The sequence below is a fragment of the Alternaria arborescens genome (genome assembly GCF_004154835.1).
Source record: "Alternaria arborescens strain FERA 675 chromosome Unknown contig_23, whole genome shotgun sequence".
NCBI lineage: Eukaryota > Fungi > Ascomycota > Dothideomycetes > Pleosporales > Pleosporaceae > Alternaria > Alternaria arborescens.
The window spans coordinates 392,267-407,619 of NW_021167878.1; the positions used below are offsets into that span (position 1 = coordinate 392,267).

At 51.8% G+C, this 15,353-nt stretch overlaps 6 protein-coding genes across 6 annotated transcripts; 3 read left to right on the forward strand and 3 right to left on the reverse strand.

Moving 5' to 3' along the window:
- Positions 1-362: 362 nt before the first annotated feature.
- On the reverse strand, positions 363-2,042 carry AA0111_g8897 (Cytoplasmic 60S subunit biogenesis factor; the record flags this gene model as incomplete). Its single annotated transcript, XM_028655394.1, has 1 exon — positions 363-2,042. The coding sequence occupies one exon, from the start codon at positions 2,040-2,042 to the stop codon at positions 363-365; it is 1,680 nt and encodes a 559-aa protein (XP_028503651.1).
- Positions 2,043-2,587: 545 nt separating this feature from the next.
- AA0111_g8898 (hypothetical protein) lies at positions 2,588-6,304 on the forward strand (the record flags this gene model as incomplete). Its single annotated transcript, XM_028655395.1, has 4 exons — positions 2,588-2,757; positions 2,809-4,754; positions 4,805-5,323; positions 5,373-6,304. 4 exons carry the CDS (start codon positions 2,588-2,590, stop codon positions 6,302-6,304), a joined length of 3,567 nt encoding a protein of 1,188 aa, XP_028503554.1.
- Positions 6,305-7,260: 956 nt separating this feature from the next.
- Positions 7,261-7,746, forward strand: AA0111_g8899 (hypothetical protein; the record flags this gene model as incomplete). Its single annotated transcript, XM_028655396.1, has 2 exons — positions 7,261-7,324; positions 7,391-7,746. 2 exons carry the CDS (start codon positions 7,261-7,263, stop codon positions 7,744-7,746), a joined length of 420 nt encoding a protein of 139 aa, XP_028503553.1.
- Positions 7,747-8,833: 1,087 nt separating this feature from the next.
- On the reverse strand, positions 8,834-10,796 carry AA0111_g8900 (hypothetical protein; the record flags this gene model as incomplete). The annotated part of the gene is made up of 3 exons (XM_028655399.1): positions 8,834-10,081; positions 10,131-10,499; positions 10,548-10,796. 3 exons carry the CDS (start codon positions 10,794-10,796, stop codon positions 8,834-8,836), a joined length of 1,866 nt encoding a protein of 621 aa, XP_028503517.1.
- Positions 10,797-11,132: 336 nt separating this feature from the next.
- Positions 11,133-12,485, forward strand: AA0111_g8901 (hypothetical protein; the record flags this gene model as incomplete). The annotated part of the gene is made up of 3 exons (XM_028655400.1): positions 11,133-11,220; positions 11,269-11,444; positions 11,499-12,485. The coding sequence occupies 3 exons, from the start codon at positions 11,133-11,135 to the stop codon at positions 12,483-12,485; spliced, it is 1,251 nt and encodes a 416-aa protein (XP_028503516.1).
- A 384-nt stretch (positions 12,486-12,869) lies between these two features.
- AA0111_g8902 (hypothetical protein) lies at positions 12,870-14,702 on the reverse strand (the record flags this gene model as incomplete). Its single annotated transcript, XM_028655401.1, has 3 exons — positions 12,870-14,019; positions 14,080-14,380; positions 14,462-14,702. 3 exons carry the CDS (start codon positions 14,700-14,702, stop codon positions 12,870-12,872), a joined length of 1,692 nt encoding a protein of 563 aa, XP_028503620.1.
- Positions 14,703-15,353: the final 651 nt, after the last annotated feature.

The window sequence follows — 15,353 nt, forward strand, 5'->3', positions numbered from 1 at the left end:
GGGAGAGACTGGGTTCATTGATAGTTGCGACGATGGTTTTATCTTTGTTACCTGTTATGTTCAGCTTGATGTGGTAGTTGGACGTTAGTATAATGGTACGGGCATATTGCAGGCCTAAACATATCACAAGCCAGGGTCCAGCCAAGTCGTTCATCACCAAATGCATGCCACCTGACAATGTGTTTTTTCATGTAAATCATATTTCAAGGTATACCACAGTCCGAGCGACATTCTAGTCAGAACGTTCTACATGCCTTTTTCATATCGCAAACTCCGAACCATGCTCATAATAGTCGTGAAAAAAAAAAGTAAAAGGAAGAAAAATGAAAACAAAACCCCGCCATACCGCGAAAGCGACCCAACTATTGCAGGAGGGGATCACGGAAGTGCTTCTGGAAGTTATGCCTCTTCTCGTTACCAGCCTGGTACCTGCTGCGGGCAGCCTGCTCCTTCTTCTTGTCGCGCTTCTCAATAGCCTGAATCTCCTTCTTCTTTGCATCGGTAACACCGACCATGCCCCTACCGCCGTTGGCGCGCGAGATGAGCTGGCGATCCTGGTCATGGCCACGTCCACGGACTTGTAATTGACGCTCCTCGCCATCCATGTTGGCATCACCGTCCTCGTCTTCTTCGTCGTCGTCTTCGCCGCCGGCTGTGATGGCGCCAGGTATCCGGGCACGTTGTGCCTCCTCCATACGCTCGGCTACACCGGGGTAGTTTCGCAAATTCTGGCGGTAGTACTTGTTTAGGGAACGATGACCAGCGGTGCGACCGGATGGAAGGTGTAGCTCGTATTCGTCGTAGTAGACGGCCTGGGGTGTGTGGTGGGCGTGCGAGTGGAAGCCGTCTGCAGCGCGATGTGGGCGTGGATCTGCGTGGTTGTGGTGCTTGGACTTGTTGAGCGACTTGTGTCGGTGGGTGCGGTCGATTGGCACAGCTGTGATTTCATCAGTCGGTACACTCGATACAGTGCTGTCGGTTTCCCAGCCTGCATCGTCTTCCTCGGCGTTGCTCGACATGGCTGCATCGTCTTCTGTAGTGGTCTTGGTCTCGCGCCTGGCGCCGAGCTTGATTCCGCCTCCTGTTGTAGAGGATGAGTCGTCTGAATCTTCAGCCTCCTCTGCCATCTCGTCGAAATCGGCAGCATCAGGGTAGGAGCTGCGGAAGTCGTAGAACTCGCCTATCTCAACCAACTCGATATCGGTGTCGAATGCGATCATGCAGTGGCCACGATCGCGCATGTGCGTTTGGATACCTGAGGCAGTGTGCAAGACCTTATGGCACTTGAGACACTCATGGTAAGCATGAATCTTCTCGTGGAGATGCTTGATAAGCCCCTCGGGCTGTGCAAGGAATTCCTTCTCGGGTATGAACATGCCGTGGAAGCGTCCCATGTGGGTAATGTTGAGCTGGAAATTGGGTGACTTGTAGTTGCAGAACAGGCAGTCTAGGAGGGGATCGCTAGCAGGCTTGTTGGATGCGGCAACGGAAGTCTTGTCGCCATCGGCAGTGGCAGCCTCTTCGGCATTCTGTTCCTCGATGCTCGCGTTCTTCAAACCGTCGGCCACATCTGCAACATCCTTGTCTGCGTCTCCGTTGACGGTAGTGACTTCCGAATCGGCCATGGACTCTCCCAGGGAAAAGGCCGAGCTGACCATAGAGCCAGTGACCGAGGCAGCGTCATCTAGTTGCGCGCCTCTGCCCGACTTGGCCATATTGATGCGATGTTTGGACGAGTTCAAGTGGTTGTTGTAGGCATTCTCGCTGAAGTACGTCTTCTGGCAGGGAGTGCAGACCTTCTCAAAGGAAGCCTTGGCAGCAGTGGCGGCAGCGGTGGCCTTGTTTGCGAGGACCTTCTCGGTGAAGATCTCAGAGGACAGCGGAGGGAGGGAGGCGACGCGACGCTTGAGGTTGTACCTGTGCCAGTCGGTTTGCATGTGCGCCCGCTGCAGGTCGCTCGACCGGAAGGCGACTTGACATGTGTTGCAGGTAAAAGGATGGGTAGACTGAATGTTAGCCTGGGTAGGGACTTGCGACGCCATTTTTGCAGATATTGGAGTACTTGTCGGCGTGGCTGCACTGCGAGGAGGAGAGGGAGGAGTAGAAATAATAGGCGATTAGGTGGGGTTGAGTGTGGGATACGGTAGCGCGGTCAATTCACGACTTTATGACTGGCCGAGGGGCAAAATTTCACTAGGTCAAACAGGGGACGATTACAAAGTCAAGGAGGAGTGGCAGTAAGCTCTTGGGCCTTATCAGCGGTCCTGTACGGCGAAGATGATGGATTTGCGCAAGACACCGCCCGGACATGGGGGGCGAATATTGAAGCATGACATCAATCGGCAGGCAGTGTGCCAAGCCACTGGCACCTGCCATCCCTGCAGCGGATTAGAGCCGCATGGCAAGAGCACCCCTCGGCCACTAACTCCCTCAGCCCTATCGCCAGTGGGTTGCTGGTGCCTCTGTTCACGAGTCTCTACTATGAGTGAGTAACCGTACCGTGGTACTGCACCATGACAGCTACACATCCATCAACAGTCTGCATGCTTAGCCTCAACTCTCTTTCCTGCCTGCGCCTCCATCGATGATGAACACGACGGAGGGTCAACGCGATGCTCCGCACAATGCCTCCGACCCCAGTGCCCCGGCCTTCAAGGGTATCTATACGAGAGATGCTGTAGACGTGCACGACGCCAGCCGCATCCTGGAATGCTCACAAACAGAGAGACAGCGCCGTGTCCAGTATCTTGTCCGACAGTAGGCATCTAGCTCCCTGCATGTTGGGGTCGAGTGCTGACTATTCAACAGCTACTTGTCCCAGATCCTCCATGGCTGTAAGAGCGCTTACTGCGATACCCCTACGTGCCTCTCGTCGAGCAAGCGCACTGCTTCCAAGCCCCGTCGTCCACCCACGCTGCTCACCGCCGTCGCCCTAGCACATTACCTTGCCGGTCAAGATAATCCCAATCGTGGTTTGTGCCCTCACCAACTCAAAACCCCTCCCGAGTCATTCGAGATCGCAAGCAGTCTTGCGGAACAAGCTAGGGTCGACTCGGCTGGGAACTACGCTGTGTACCCTGCGATAGGGCAGTTGGCACAACAACGTCAGCAGAACTTTGCAGGAAGCAGCTCTGGCGATGGGGCTGCAACTCAAGCAGAAGGGCTCGATGGCGACTTAATAAGCGACCTTAGGCAGCGACAGCGAGTTAGGAAGGACCCAAAGGCTCTTAGTCAGAACTTGTACGACAGCTTGACTATGATATATTCTTATACCGCGCATATACCCAGTCCTGCCTCTGTTCTTACTTCGTTCCGTTCACCAGCTTCTCGGGCAGAGGGGAACCATACAGAGTCTACGCCACACACAACCGCCCATGCAGCGACATCACACTTGAATGGGAAGTTGGATAACGTTGCCCAACATTCACATCGCGCATCCGCCACTCATAGCAATTTACATTCAAACAACACTGTCGCTGAGGTCCTAACTAACGGCCAGCATGTCCACAAGATACCTTACCATCCATCGAATGGTGCAATCCAACGACGTCCCTCTACCGCTTCACACTCTTCTGCTGTGGACGGTGCATCAGATCCGACAATGCTATCCATCAAAAAAACAGGAAGAAAGAGCTTCACTATCGGAGGAACGACCCCACCTGCTGTGCATCAGACCAAAGCTCCCTCTGTAGCATCTAAACCAGCTACTAAAGATACCGCTAGCTCTACCCGGACAGCACCTGGCGTACCTATAGTACCGAAACTGAGTTGCGACATCCTTGACAAGCTCAAGGAAGACGTTCTACGCTACGGCGACAGCCGCTCTACTGACTTGAACTACATTGTCGACTTCGACCCTGGGCGGCGAACTCGACGTGCCAAACCACTTGTCAATCGGTCTTTGTTTTATGCTCTAAGCGATCCACAAAAGCTCCTTGCGTCTTTCCATGATGCCAACCCAGGCTTCAAAGACTCACCTCTGCCACATCTTGACTCGTCGCGCTTAGTGAACTCCTTCCGTGGTTGGAACCATCGCAACGGTGCGCTCATATTCGATAGCCTCTGGCTTGCGTTGGAGGCTCTGTTTACCTGTCCACCGGAGCTTGTCGTCCAGAAGAGTCCTCGCCTAAGACCTTCAAGGAAGGGCGCTTCCACAGATAGTCAACCGGGCAGACCGACTGGTACTCAGGACGATAAAGCTGCAGCCTCGCGTTATCTTGACACAAATGAAGCTGCCCATATTGTTATGATTTGCATACATGCACTCACCTCACTAGTACCAGTCGGGTGGCCACACACGTGGGCACAAATTCGTAAGCTGCGATCCTGGGGCGTCATGGTGCCAGACGCGGCTCCTCATCCTGACAAATTTGTGCATCCGTACATGGAGATCATTGATGAGTTAGAGTATGAGCCAGCAATTCGTCTTGCCGATCGGTTACTTCGTGCTATTGGAGCACGAACTTGCTTCGAGCACATACTGGCAAGCTTGGATGGCGACGCAGATACGACTGGGTCCAGCACAACACTAATGGGTGTTGTTATAGAGCACTTAGAAGTGTTGGAGCGCACTAGTATGGCTATGAAACTAAGATTGACTTCCAATCATGATCTGGGCGGAGACCCTGGATGGACTGTTACAGCCACATTCATGGAGTGGCTCCGGACTATTATCGTTAAGAAGTGGGAAAGCAAGGCTGAGATAAACAAATGGAGTAGTGTTGGTACAGCTGTAATGATCCTCGACAAGCTTCGTAAGTTACCAGGAGGCTTATGATGGAAACAAAAAGGCTAACGGACACAGATTCGAGACAACAAGCTTTGTACTTGAACTCCAAAATGTTCGAGATGCCAATACTTCACGAGCGAATAGACACCGTGAACGAGCCTATCAACTACCTTGCATGGGAGCATCATCCCAACACTCTACATATCTTTGAGTACCCTTGTCTCTTCTCCAAGGAACACCTTGTGGCTTACTTTCGCACAATAAACTTCACGGAGATGATGAAGCAGTACGACCACACCATGCGCACCCATCAAATGCAAAGATCGCTAGAGATGTTCCTACAAGAACCTTATTGGTGGGAGATTAAGAGACGAACCAAGGTAACACTTAGCGATTACCTGGTGCTGGATGTTAGTCGCGAGGAACCACTAAAGGATACACTGGATCAGTTATGGGGCCAGGACAAGAGGATGCTTCTCAAGCCGCTGAAGGTCAAGATGGGCCACAAGGAAGGAGAAGTTGGTCTAGACCACGGCGGCGTGACGTATGAGTTCTTCCGCGTGGTCTTGAGCGAAGCATTCATGCCTGAAAACGGTGAGTTATACTTTGATGACTACACAAATTCTTTCACTAAGTTTATCAGGTATGTTCACAATCGATCCGCAGACACGTATGACCTGGTTTCAACCACAAAGTCTGGAACCCAAATGGAAGTTTGAGATGCTCGGCATACTCTTCAGTCTTGCTGTATACAATGGCATCACTCTGCCCATCACTTTCCCTCTTGCTTTCTATGACTGCCTCCAAAGTGTGGGCAATCCGCTCTGCAAACGTGTGGTTGATTACGACGCACTGGGCTATATAAGAGACGGCTGGCCGAGCCTGGCTGAGGGCTTCCAGAAGCTCTTATCCTGGCGCGATGGCGACGTTTCAGACGTCTTTATGCGCGAGTACATCTTCAGTTACGAAGCCTTCGGCCAAATCGTCAACCAGAACCTTTCTCACGAATCCGCTTCCATCACAACACCTCCAGAACCATCGCAAGAAGAACCGGATCTAGTCACAAACACCAATCGAGAACAGTACGTTCGAGCCTATGTCCGCGCTCTAACCTACGATTCGATCGCCCCACAACTTACCTCCTTCATACGTGGCTTCCTTACCTGCATCAACGCCAAATCGCTCCAACTCTTCACCCCTTCCACACTCCGCCACATCATCGAAGGCACACAGCACATCTCTATTTCCGATCTTAAACGCTGCGCAAAGTACGAAGACGGATACACCGCGTCCCACTCCAACATCCGCGCTTTCTGGGACGTGGTAGAGGATTACAGTCAAGAGGACTTACGGCACTTGCTGGAGTTCGTGACGGCGAGTGACCGGGTACCGGTTACGGGGTATGAAAGTATTACGTTCCATATTGTAAGGATCGCGGGTGCGGAATCAGGGGGCTTGCCGAGTAGTTCGACCTGCTTTGGTAAACTCTACTTGCCGGATTATCAAGATAAGGAAATTCTGGAAAAGAAGCTGGGATTGGCAATTAGGAACTCAAAGGGGTTTGGGAATGTGTAGGTGGATTTGGGAAGGAAATGATGCTGCACGATTAGGCGGTTCCCAAAACGGAAATGCACATGGTCTCGAAATATCACAAGGTTGTTGCGAGTGGCAAGTAGGCATCGTGGGGACCTAGTTATCGTAACAAACTGAGAAAACCGATCGTGAAAACTTGGCCTTTCGATGCCAGCAACACAAAACGCGCCGGCACAGTGGCTCGTCCCGAAGTTTCTAATCACATCAAACGTAAAATTGTGTGTAGTGTCCCAACCCGTCATTGAATCCTGCCTGCCGACGCTACGTCATACTGGTCGTCTTCATTGCCGATCTTCAAAAGCAAGCCACCCGCACCCCGCGGGATTACCTCCGCATCGTCCCACACTCTCCCCGATCACGCGACAAAACGTGTCAACCCATGAGCGTTCCCATGATCGTCATTCTCGCCAAGCACAGCCATGCATAGATAAGCTTATCAAGCGCCAGTGGTGCCCTCTTTGACATTCCCTTACTCGTTCGAGCCATCCTTGCCAAGGAAGTGATTACCCTCCATAAAAAGCTTATATGTTCCCGGCAGATTCTTAGCACTCGAGTGGTTAAGAGATAGGCTTCTAGAATATGAGTGGGTAATGGCAGGGCTTTCAGTAGCGTGACGGGTGAATCCGGGGACCATGGGGGTTTCGAGGAGAAGAAATTGTGGGTTACGTAGCATGGAGATGCAGATCGATTTGTGTGGGATCGATGCTTATATGGGAAGGAGCTTGCACCTTTGCTGGGGCAATTCGGCATCTCCACTTTTGCATTTACATATACCCAAGGACGAGCGACTTTTACTTCACCGTCCAAGTACCCGAGATTAATACTATCGTCAAACATACTCTGCGACACAATCAAAGACTTTTCAGTCAATACGTCAACATACTACACTCCATCTGCCATAACAAGATCGACATTGGAATACCACAACCTCTCTCACAATGTCACCACACTCAACACAAGACCCATGTATCCCCTACGGTCGTGGCGGAGCAGGAAACATGCGTAAGCTATCCACACTCCCATTCTTACTACCCCGAACCCCACTCCAACATACTGATCCACAACCAGGCCGTCGTTCCTCCATAGCCGCCGCCTGGTCAACCATCCTCTCCCACCCATCACCCACAGACAGCAACAAACTGAACCTCGTATCAAGCCCAGAAGAGCACTACGCTGCTTCGAAATCTGAGCCTAGGCGGAGAAGACACTCTTCTTCCACGTCGGAGGAGGAGGGGAGCGAAGGAAGCATGCGGATGAAGAGTAGTGTGGACGAGGGCGCGAGGAGAAGGAGGAGTAGTGTGTGGAGTGGCAGGAGCAGGGCAAGTACGGCAGGAGAGTCTGGATCTAGGTGGAGGAGGCTACTGCAGTTTAGAAGAGCGGGTGGTCGCATAGAAAATGAAGCCAAGAACGAGGACATGGAGTAAGGTGGTATATTGGTTATTGGGTATAATATATGGAAACAGATTGGAAAGATTTTGAAAGATTTGTCTCAGGACGAGGAGGGGGCGAGGTGAGCGCGCGTTTGCAAGGGTAATTTCATTCCATCTCTTTTCTTTTCATTTCTTTGCTAGCGAGAATGATACCACTTTGCTCTTTTCTTCATGCGTATAATTGAAGTTCTCGAGCTGTTTCTGAATAGGTTTCCCAGCTTGAGAAGTCTAGTGATTGGTATCCGGCGGGTACATGGATGCGCTGGATACGTTGGTCTCGACGAGGAGCAGTGCGGCGACGAGAAGACAAGAGTCGTGAGAATTGTGTTCCGCGTGACATATTTGCTCGTGTAGGCGACGAAGATTTAGAGGTGGTGTAAGGTTGCACGTGTTTGGATGTAGTCCAGGCGACTGTTGTGGCTGGTTCCTGGTGGCACGTAGATCTGATAGAAGGAGGTTTTCGACTAGTAGGAAAGAGACTGTAGGAGTTTATAGAGGATAGGGCATCGTATCTGATCGAAGGGCCACACTGAGGTGCCATGGTTCCAGGTAGGAAGTAGTCGTGATGGAGAGGCAATGGGAAGAACATGAGTGCGGTGTACCTGGGTATTTGCGATGTGATTCCCCATCGCGGCATGTGCTCATACTCATGCCACCTCACAACTACGCCAGAGCAATGGCCACATTCGGTGATTAACTTGGTTTCATGCGGTGCAGAGGCGCGATCTGCCCTTTGAAAACCAGCACAGTGGATTGTGGCACATCGTACTGCTAGGTGTAAAGCCATCCTGCCAATAAGCTGATTAGCTGTCACTAGCTAAGTTGACTCTGAATGCGGCACAGTTGCTGAGGATGGATATTACGCTCGTGTTTCACAGTTCCGCCACATCGTTATGTAAGGGTTGTCCTCTGGTTCCTTTGTTCTTCGAGCGAAACGGATCAGCCACACGCGATGCGAGAGATAGTGTGTAGGATCATGGTTGTATGAAGATACGTGGCATGTCTAAAAGCTTGTCAAAAGATGCATGGAACTGAGTTAATTCTTCTCTAATGCTGACACAGCAGAGTCGAGAAAGGCTGTCTACAACGGCACCGCGTGTCCGTCACCTCGTAGATCACTACCTCCACTCCAGACCTGTACGCCGTCATCTACATGTCTCCTGATGATCTGGCCCCGTCCGAACATGCCCCGTCCATAACCGTCCAGCTGCTTTACATTATGGCCAAGTGCTCGCAACTCTTCCACTACCTTTGGATCAATGCCTTCCTCTAGGTATATCGTCGCATCAGTCATTTTGCCATCGGCGCTCGGCATACCCGCACCGATACAGAAACGCGGCGAATCAAGTGCAGCTTGTGGATTGAGCTTGAAGACCTCCTGGTTGAGGAGGACTTGAACATGACCCTGGGGTTGCATAAATCCACCCATCACGCCGTACACGGAGTGCAAGCTACCGTCGCTGACGTATGTTGTCAGGCCTGGAATGATTGTGTGATATGGTCGCTTTCTCGGTGCTAGTACGTTCGGGTGGTCTTTATCAAGACTAAAGTTTGCACCACGGTTTTGGAGGGTAAAACCGCAGCCTTTGGGAATAATCGCCGTTCCAAACCCGCCATAATTGCTGTTAATGAAGGAAATGGCATTGCCCTCAGGGTCGGTACAGCAGAAGTAAACGGTATCGCTTTGCAGGTGTGCTGGAGAACCATGGACGGGCGCTGAAATGGCCTTCTTTGCATCAAAGAGCTTTGCGCGCTCGGAAAGATATTTTTGCGAGATCAGCTCGGCGGATGGTACCTTGACAACATCAGGGTCGGTGACAAACCAATGAGCATCACAGAAGGCGATTCGCAATGCCTCGATGACTGTATGGAGATATGCCGTGCTGTTGTGATCGTTCACACTCCATATCGGAATCTTCTTTTGTCTCTCCAGCTCCTGGATAATGCCTAGAGCCATCAAAGCAACGATTCCCTGGCCGTTCGGTGGATGTTCCCATAACTCAATGCCGCCCTCGGGTGGTGGCCTGTTTCCAACCTTCTGACCGTAAAACTTCAGCGAAATTGGGTCAACCGGCTCGGATCCAGTCTCTGCATGATGTTTGAGATCATCTAGAGTAAGATAGCCACCAAGATCTTGCACCACTTTTACGAGCTGCTCAGCTACTTCTCCTTCGTAAAATCCCTTCTTTCCGTGCTTGGCCAGGAGTTTAAAGGTATTACCAATCGTTGGATTCTTCATGATCTCTCCAGCTTTGGGTGCTCGGCCATCCTTGAGCATCTCGCGGCCGTTAGGAGATGCTTTCAGGAGGTCTTTCTCGCTAGCCTTCCACTTCAAATTGTCAGAACGTCATCTGATAACGGGACATATTAGAGCTTACAAAAGTAGCGGACAGTTCAGAGACCGGGAAACCATTCTCTGCGAGATCGATGGCAGGCGCAAGCACGTCTTCCATGCTGACCTTTCCGCTGCCGAACCGCTCAACGCAATCGACCCATCCTGCTGCCGCGCCAGGAACTGTGGCTGCATGTACATGATCCATGGGAATCTGGCCGCTCTGTCCCTCTGCGAGATTGAGGTCCTCTCTGACCTTTTCCAGCGTGACATCCGCACCCGTCCGTCCGGAGCCGTTCATGGCAGATACTTTCTTTGTCTTCGCATCGTAGTAGAGGCAGAACATGTCCCCGCCAATACCTGTTGATCCTGGTTCTGTAACATTGATTGCCGCCGCGACAGCCACCGCTGCATCCTGATTGCTATCAGTACTGAACGGAACTGGTGATAGATTACGTCATACAGCCGCATTTCCGCCCTTCCTCAGAATCTCGATTCCAGCAGCAGCCGCTAGGGGCTGCGTGCAAGATACGATGCCTTTGGTGCTATGTACGACCGAACGTCGACTGGCAAAGTGTACAAACTGAGGCTCAGGATGGGGATAGACATTGTGAGTACCCAGATTGATGAAGTTCATCTTGGCTTCTGCTGGCTGCTCTGTTTCAGGCTCGTGGTGGGTTTTGGTCCTCTTGCTTCGTCGTGGGGTAGGCATTGGTAGTCGAACACACCAGCTTGAATGCCAGAGTGGGGTATGGGGAAGCTGTCATGTATACCTACCCGTGGACTAAGTAGTGGCCCACGGTTATCCCCGGAGATAGTTATTGCGGTTCGGGTTGCCGATTTCGCTCGACAATCGCCTCGGAGCATAACGCAGCGGCACCGACTATCGCCATGACATCTCTGTAAGAGGAAGGTGGTAAAGCGGTGTAGTCCGTTGACATCTGCCGGGATGGAGTAATAAGTGTCACGTGCACACGTTCCGAGCCGATCGGAACGCGTTGAACATCGACAAATTCATCAGATGCGAAGTTTACATATCTCGACGACTATGCTCACAACATCCTGGATATGTCGCAATTGCTTATCGCGCATCAGCCGCCCGCTGCTGAAACGCAGCATCCGCCTTCAGAGTAATGGTGTGTGTTATGGTTGCCGATTTTGCGGAATTCACTAACATTGCATAGCTGCAACATCTGAGTCGATACCACCAGCCCTGCTCTCAAGAGCCCGCGCAATTGTTACAGAGCACAAAGAGTTGACTGAACAACTCTCTAATGGCTTCGATACGCGCGCTGCGAAGAAGCTGGGCGAATACAGCCCCATCGTGAACGCACTAGGGGAGTGGGATAAAGCGAATGAGGTGAGCACCATACAGCAGCCTGCAGGAGCAATAGAGTAGCTGATATGGACTAAGTCTGTGACAGAGCTCACTTCGATGATACACGACGCCTCAACCGACCCCGAACTACGATCGCTCGCTTCCGACGATCTTGGGGAGACACGAACGCAGCTCGTGAACGCTTCACAAAACCTAATCATTTCTCTGGTACCCGTACACCCCTTCGCACATTTACCATGTCTTCTGGAAATACGACCTGGTGCTGGCGGTTCAGAAGCAGCTATATTCGCTGGAGACCTTTTCCGCATGTATTCTGCCTTCTGCAACCGAAATGGCTTTCGCACAAACCTCCTCAAGTACGAAAACGTGAACGGCACCACTGAGGCTGGAGTACCGCTATCCGAAGCGATCATCGAGGTGGAGAACGACGGCGCATATGGCGTTTTCCGATGTGAAGCAGGTGTGCATCGCGTTCAACGGGTGCCCGCTACTGAAACTAAAGGGCGTACGCACACGAGCGCGGCATCTGTACACGTGCTACCTAGTCTACAAGAAAACTCTGCAGAGGAGCAGGACTTCGACGACCCCGAGAGCGACTACTACATCGACGTGAAGGAGGTCAAGTTGGAAGTCATGCGGGCGAGCGGTGCTGGTGGACAGCACGTCAACAAAACAGAGTCAGCCGTTCGGCTAACGCATATCCCCACAAACACAGTGGTCGCGATGCAAGATTCTAGATCCCAGCACAAGAACAAAGAAAAGGCCTGGGCCCTTCTACGCTCACGCATTGCCCAATCAAGACGAGAGAAGCGCGAAGAGGAGATGGCGAACATGCGACGAAGCGTTATTGGCGTGGCGAAGATGGGTCGCGGTGACAAGGTGCGGACCTATAATTGGGGCCAGCAGCGAGTTACCGATCACAGGAGTGGAACCACCGTGCATGATCTAGACGACGTGATGGGAGGCGGCCAAACACTGGAGAAGGTCATGGAGGGTGTTCGCAGCTGGCTTATGGAACGAGATGTCGAGGCTTTGATCGCGGACGATGCGAATGCAAAGTGACGCGCCCAATGATAGAAGCAGGCCTTTTGAAGATAGACAGGGAATTTTCGCCGCTCTCAGTCTCACGATGTGCACGGGAAGGAACTCATATTAAAGAATGCATATGAAGCCTATTGTAAGATCCGCGTTCAGCGAGTGCCGAGAAGAACTCGCATATATGTCGCGCTTGTGGGCGCATTACTCGAAATCCGATCTCCAAGTAACTCATCTCATGTGCTGTCTTGGCAAATCAGATTCGCACAGCAACGCGGTTCGTTTGGTACTTCTTGGTACTCGGAAGCAGAAGCGTGCACACAATCGCTATGCTGCCGAAAGCAATACTCGTAAACTAGAACGTCCGGCTATGTCAGCTCCGTGATACAGGAAGGACGATGAAAAAAAACGCTATGCACTTACCCAAACATACTTCAAGCTCTCGCTGTATGCCCACCGCGTTCCTATCGTTGCGCCCTGGATTACAGCTGGTGTAACACCTACGATATTCGTCGTAGCCAATTCCTCCGGCACCGTAAGGAACAAGCCAACAAAGGCCTCCACACTCTCCATTGGAAGACCAGCTTGGATCGCGTACTGCGCCGTATACTTGGGTAAATTGGTCGTCAGTTTTCCTGCGAAGATATTGTAGTAGATGGAGTACCCGATACTTCCGCCAACCGTACGGATAGACAGCGACAGGGCAGCAGCAGTGGTGATAAGCGCATCAGGACAAACAAGCATTGCGACTGTCGCAGCAGGCACCAGTACGCCACCCACACCAAACCCAGCCATGGATCCTAGAAACAAGACTACACGCTCATTGTCCGGAGTCATGACCGCCAGTGCTCCTGCAAATCCCGTCATAATGCTCACAGCTAACAACAGTACTTCTCTTGTGTGACTTGGAAAGCGAGACAGTGCGGCGTTGAAAAATATCGCACCGACGGCTGTAGTGAGAGCAGGACCCAAGCCGCGGAGTCCAATAGAGACAGGTACTGGCGTGTATACGCTGCTGAAGGTGACGGGGAAGAAGTTGAGGATAGAGAAGAAGTTCATGCCGGCGGAGAAAGCGATGATGTATGCGAGAGCGACGATGCGTTGGCCGCTGAAGAGCTCGCCAGGAACCATGGGATAAGGGGCGTACTTGGCTTCATAGACCACCCAAGCGGCGATTAGAGCTAGACCGATGAGCATGGTACACAGAACATAGGCGGAGGCCCAGGGGTGTGTGTAGCCGCCTGACTGAAGGGCTACGAGGAACAGAGTGAGTCCCGTGATGGATAGAACTCCACCGATGTAGTCTATACGCTTCAAGATTGCTCGTCGAGAGAAGCCATCGCCGCGCGACTGGTTCTGAGGAAAGTACGTCAAGGCGAGACCGATGCCAACGATACCGTTGAAAATGAGCGCGCACCAAGGTCCCCAGCGCCAACCGATGCCGTCGTCGTTGTGCGACCAGAGTTCCACGTAAAGTAGGTAGGGGCAGAATGGCAAGACAAAAGCTGTAACGAGAGCAAGAGAGTAACCCCGGTACTTGACGGGAACTACTTCTGCAAGTCTAAATCCCCATGTCAGTCCAGTTCTGTAACGATCTACCCTTGTCTTGTCATATACATACCCAGCAAGCCCTGTCAATTCCCCCGTGGCAGCCCCAGCACCGGAGATCGCCATACCAGCCAACAACTGTCCAAAGCTGTGTCCACTACCCATCAATGCGCATCCCAGACAGATGCAAAACGATCCGAAAAGAGCAATGTAGCGTTTGCCGAAGAGGTCCTGAAGGTAGCCTGCATACGGGCAAACAGCGGCAATGGCAAGAATGTTAGCAGTGGGGAGCCAGGCAGATCCACGTGCTAGACCGAGATCTTCTTCGATGAAGGAAAGGGAGCCGCCGGTAAAGTACAGGATTACCTGGGAGCCTGCAAAGGCCGAGTGTTAGTATACATATCTTTCGTTCGATACCTTGAATGGCATTGGCGAGATGAGGAAAGGAGACGGACCTGTATATAGTGCCGCAAGGAAAATGGCAGCGAAGATACTTCGCACACTCCACTCTACCTTGCCATCTGAATCGTCTCCCTTGAGTGCATGGCTATTCTTCATATCCACACCCGAGAGGGTGACTTCTTGCTGCAGGTCATAGGCAGAGTCGTTGGTGGTATGAGTGTTTGCATGTTCGATGTGATGACCGACTTGCTGTTTTTCGTTGTCATAGTCGTGGTGGATAGTATCCGAAGCCATGAATTCAGCCGTTTGTGTTTGTTTTTATTAAGCTTGTTGAACGATTGCGAGGAAGATGTGTTGAGTTTACAGATGTCTTCTATAAACCCCCAAACAACAGAGACAGGTCCCGTCCTATATCTGCATCCATCCCTGCTTTCTCTTCTCCTACCACAAGCTGATCCATGTCGACCCCACAATCCTGGAAATGCCTTCCCACCCCTTCAGCTTGGCTTCCTCAAAAGCACAATTGACGCATCTCAGCTGCCCAGTAAAGCGCATCTGGAGCCCACATTCGACCCACTCACCCTAACTATCGTGTCTAATACAAGCGAAATCCGGGGTAGTGCCGTCAGTGAGTGCGGGGAATTGATAGCAACTTTAGCGTGGTGATGATCTGGGCCCAGGGTGGCGCATGTCAAGACTGACTCGATCCTAGCGACATCGTGAAGAAATAGCTACTCGTGTAGCTAGTATGTTACCGGTAAACCAAACTCGATGACCCCGCAGTGTGGAACGTGGAATTGGTGGACTTGGCAAGCGGCTGCTATCTTCCGTGATGCATCTGTGAGCTTGGGTTGGTGCGGATTGACGGGGTTCGGATCGCGTTAAGATACAGGCGATCTTCCAAGTAGCCTATACGATCAAGTAACCTTGCCTAGCTATACGTCA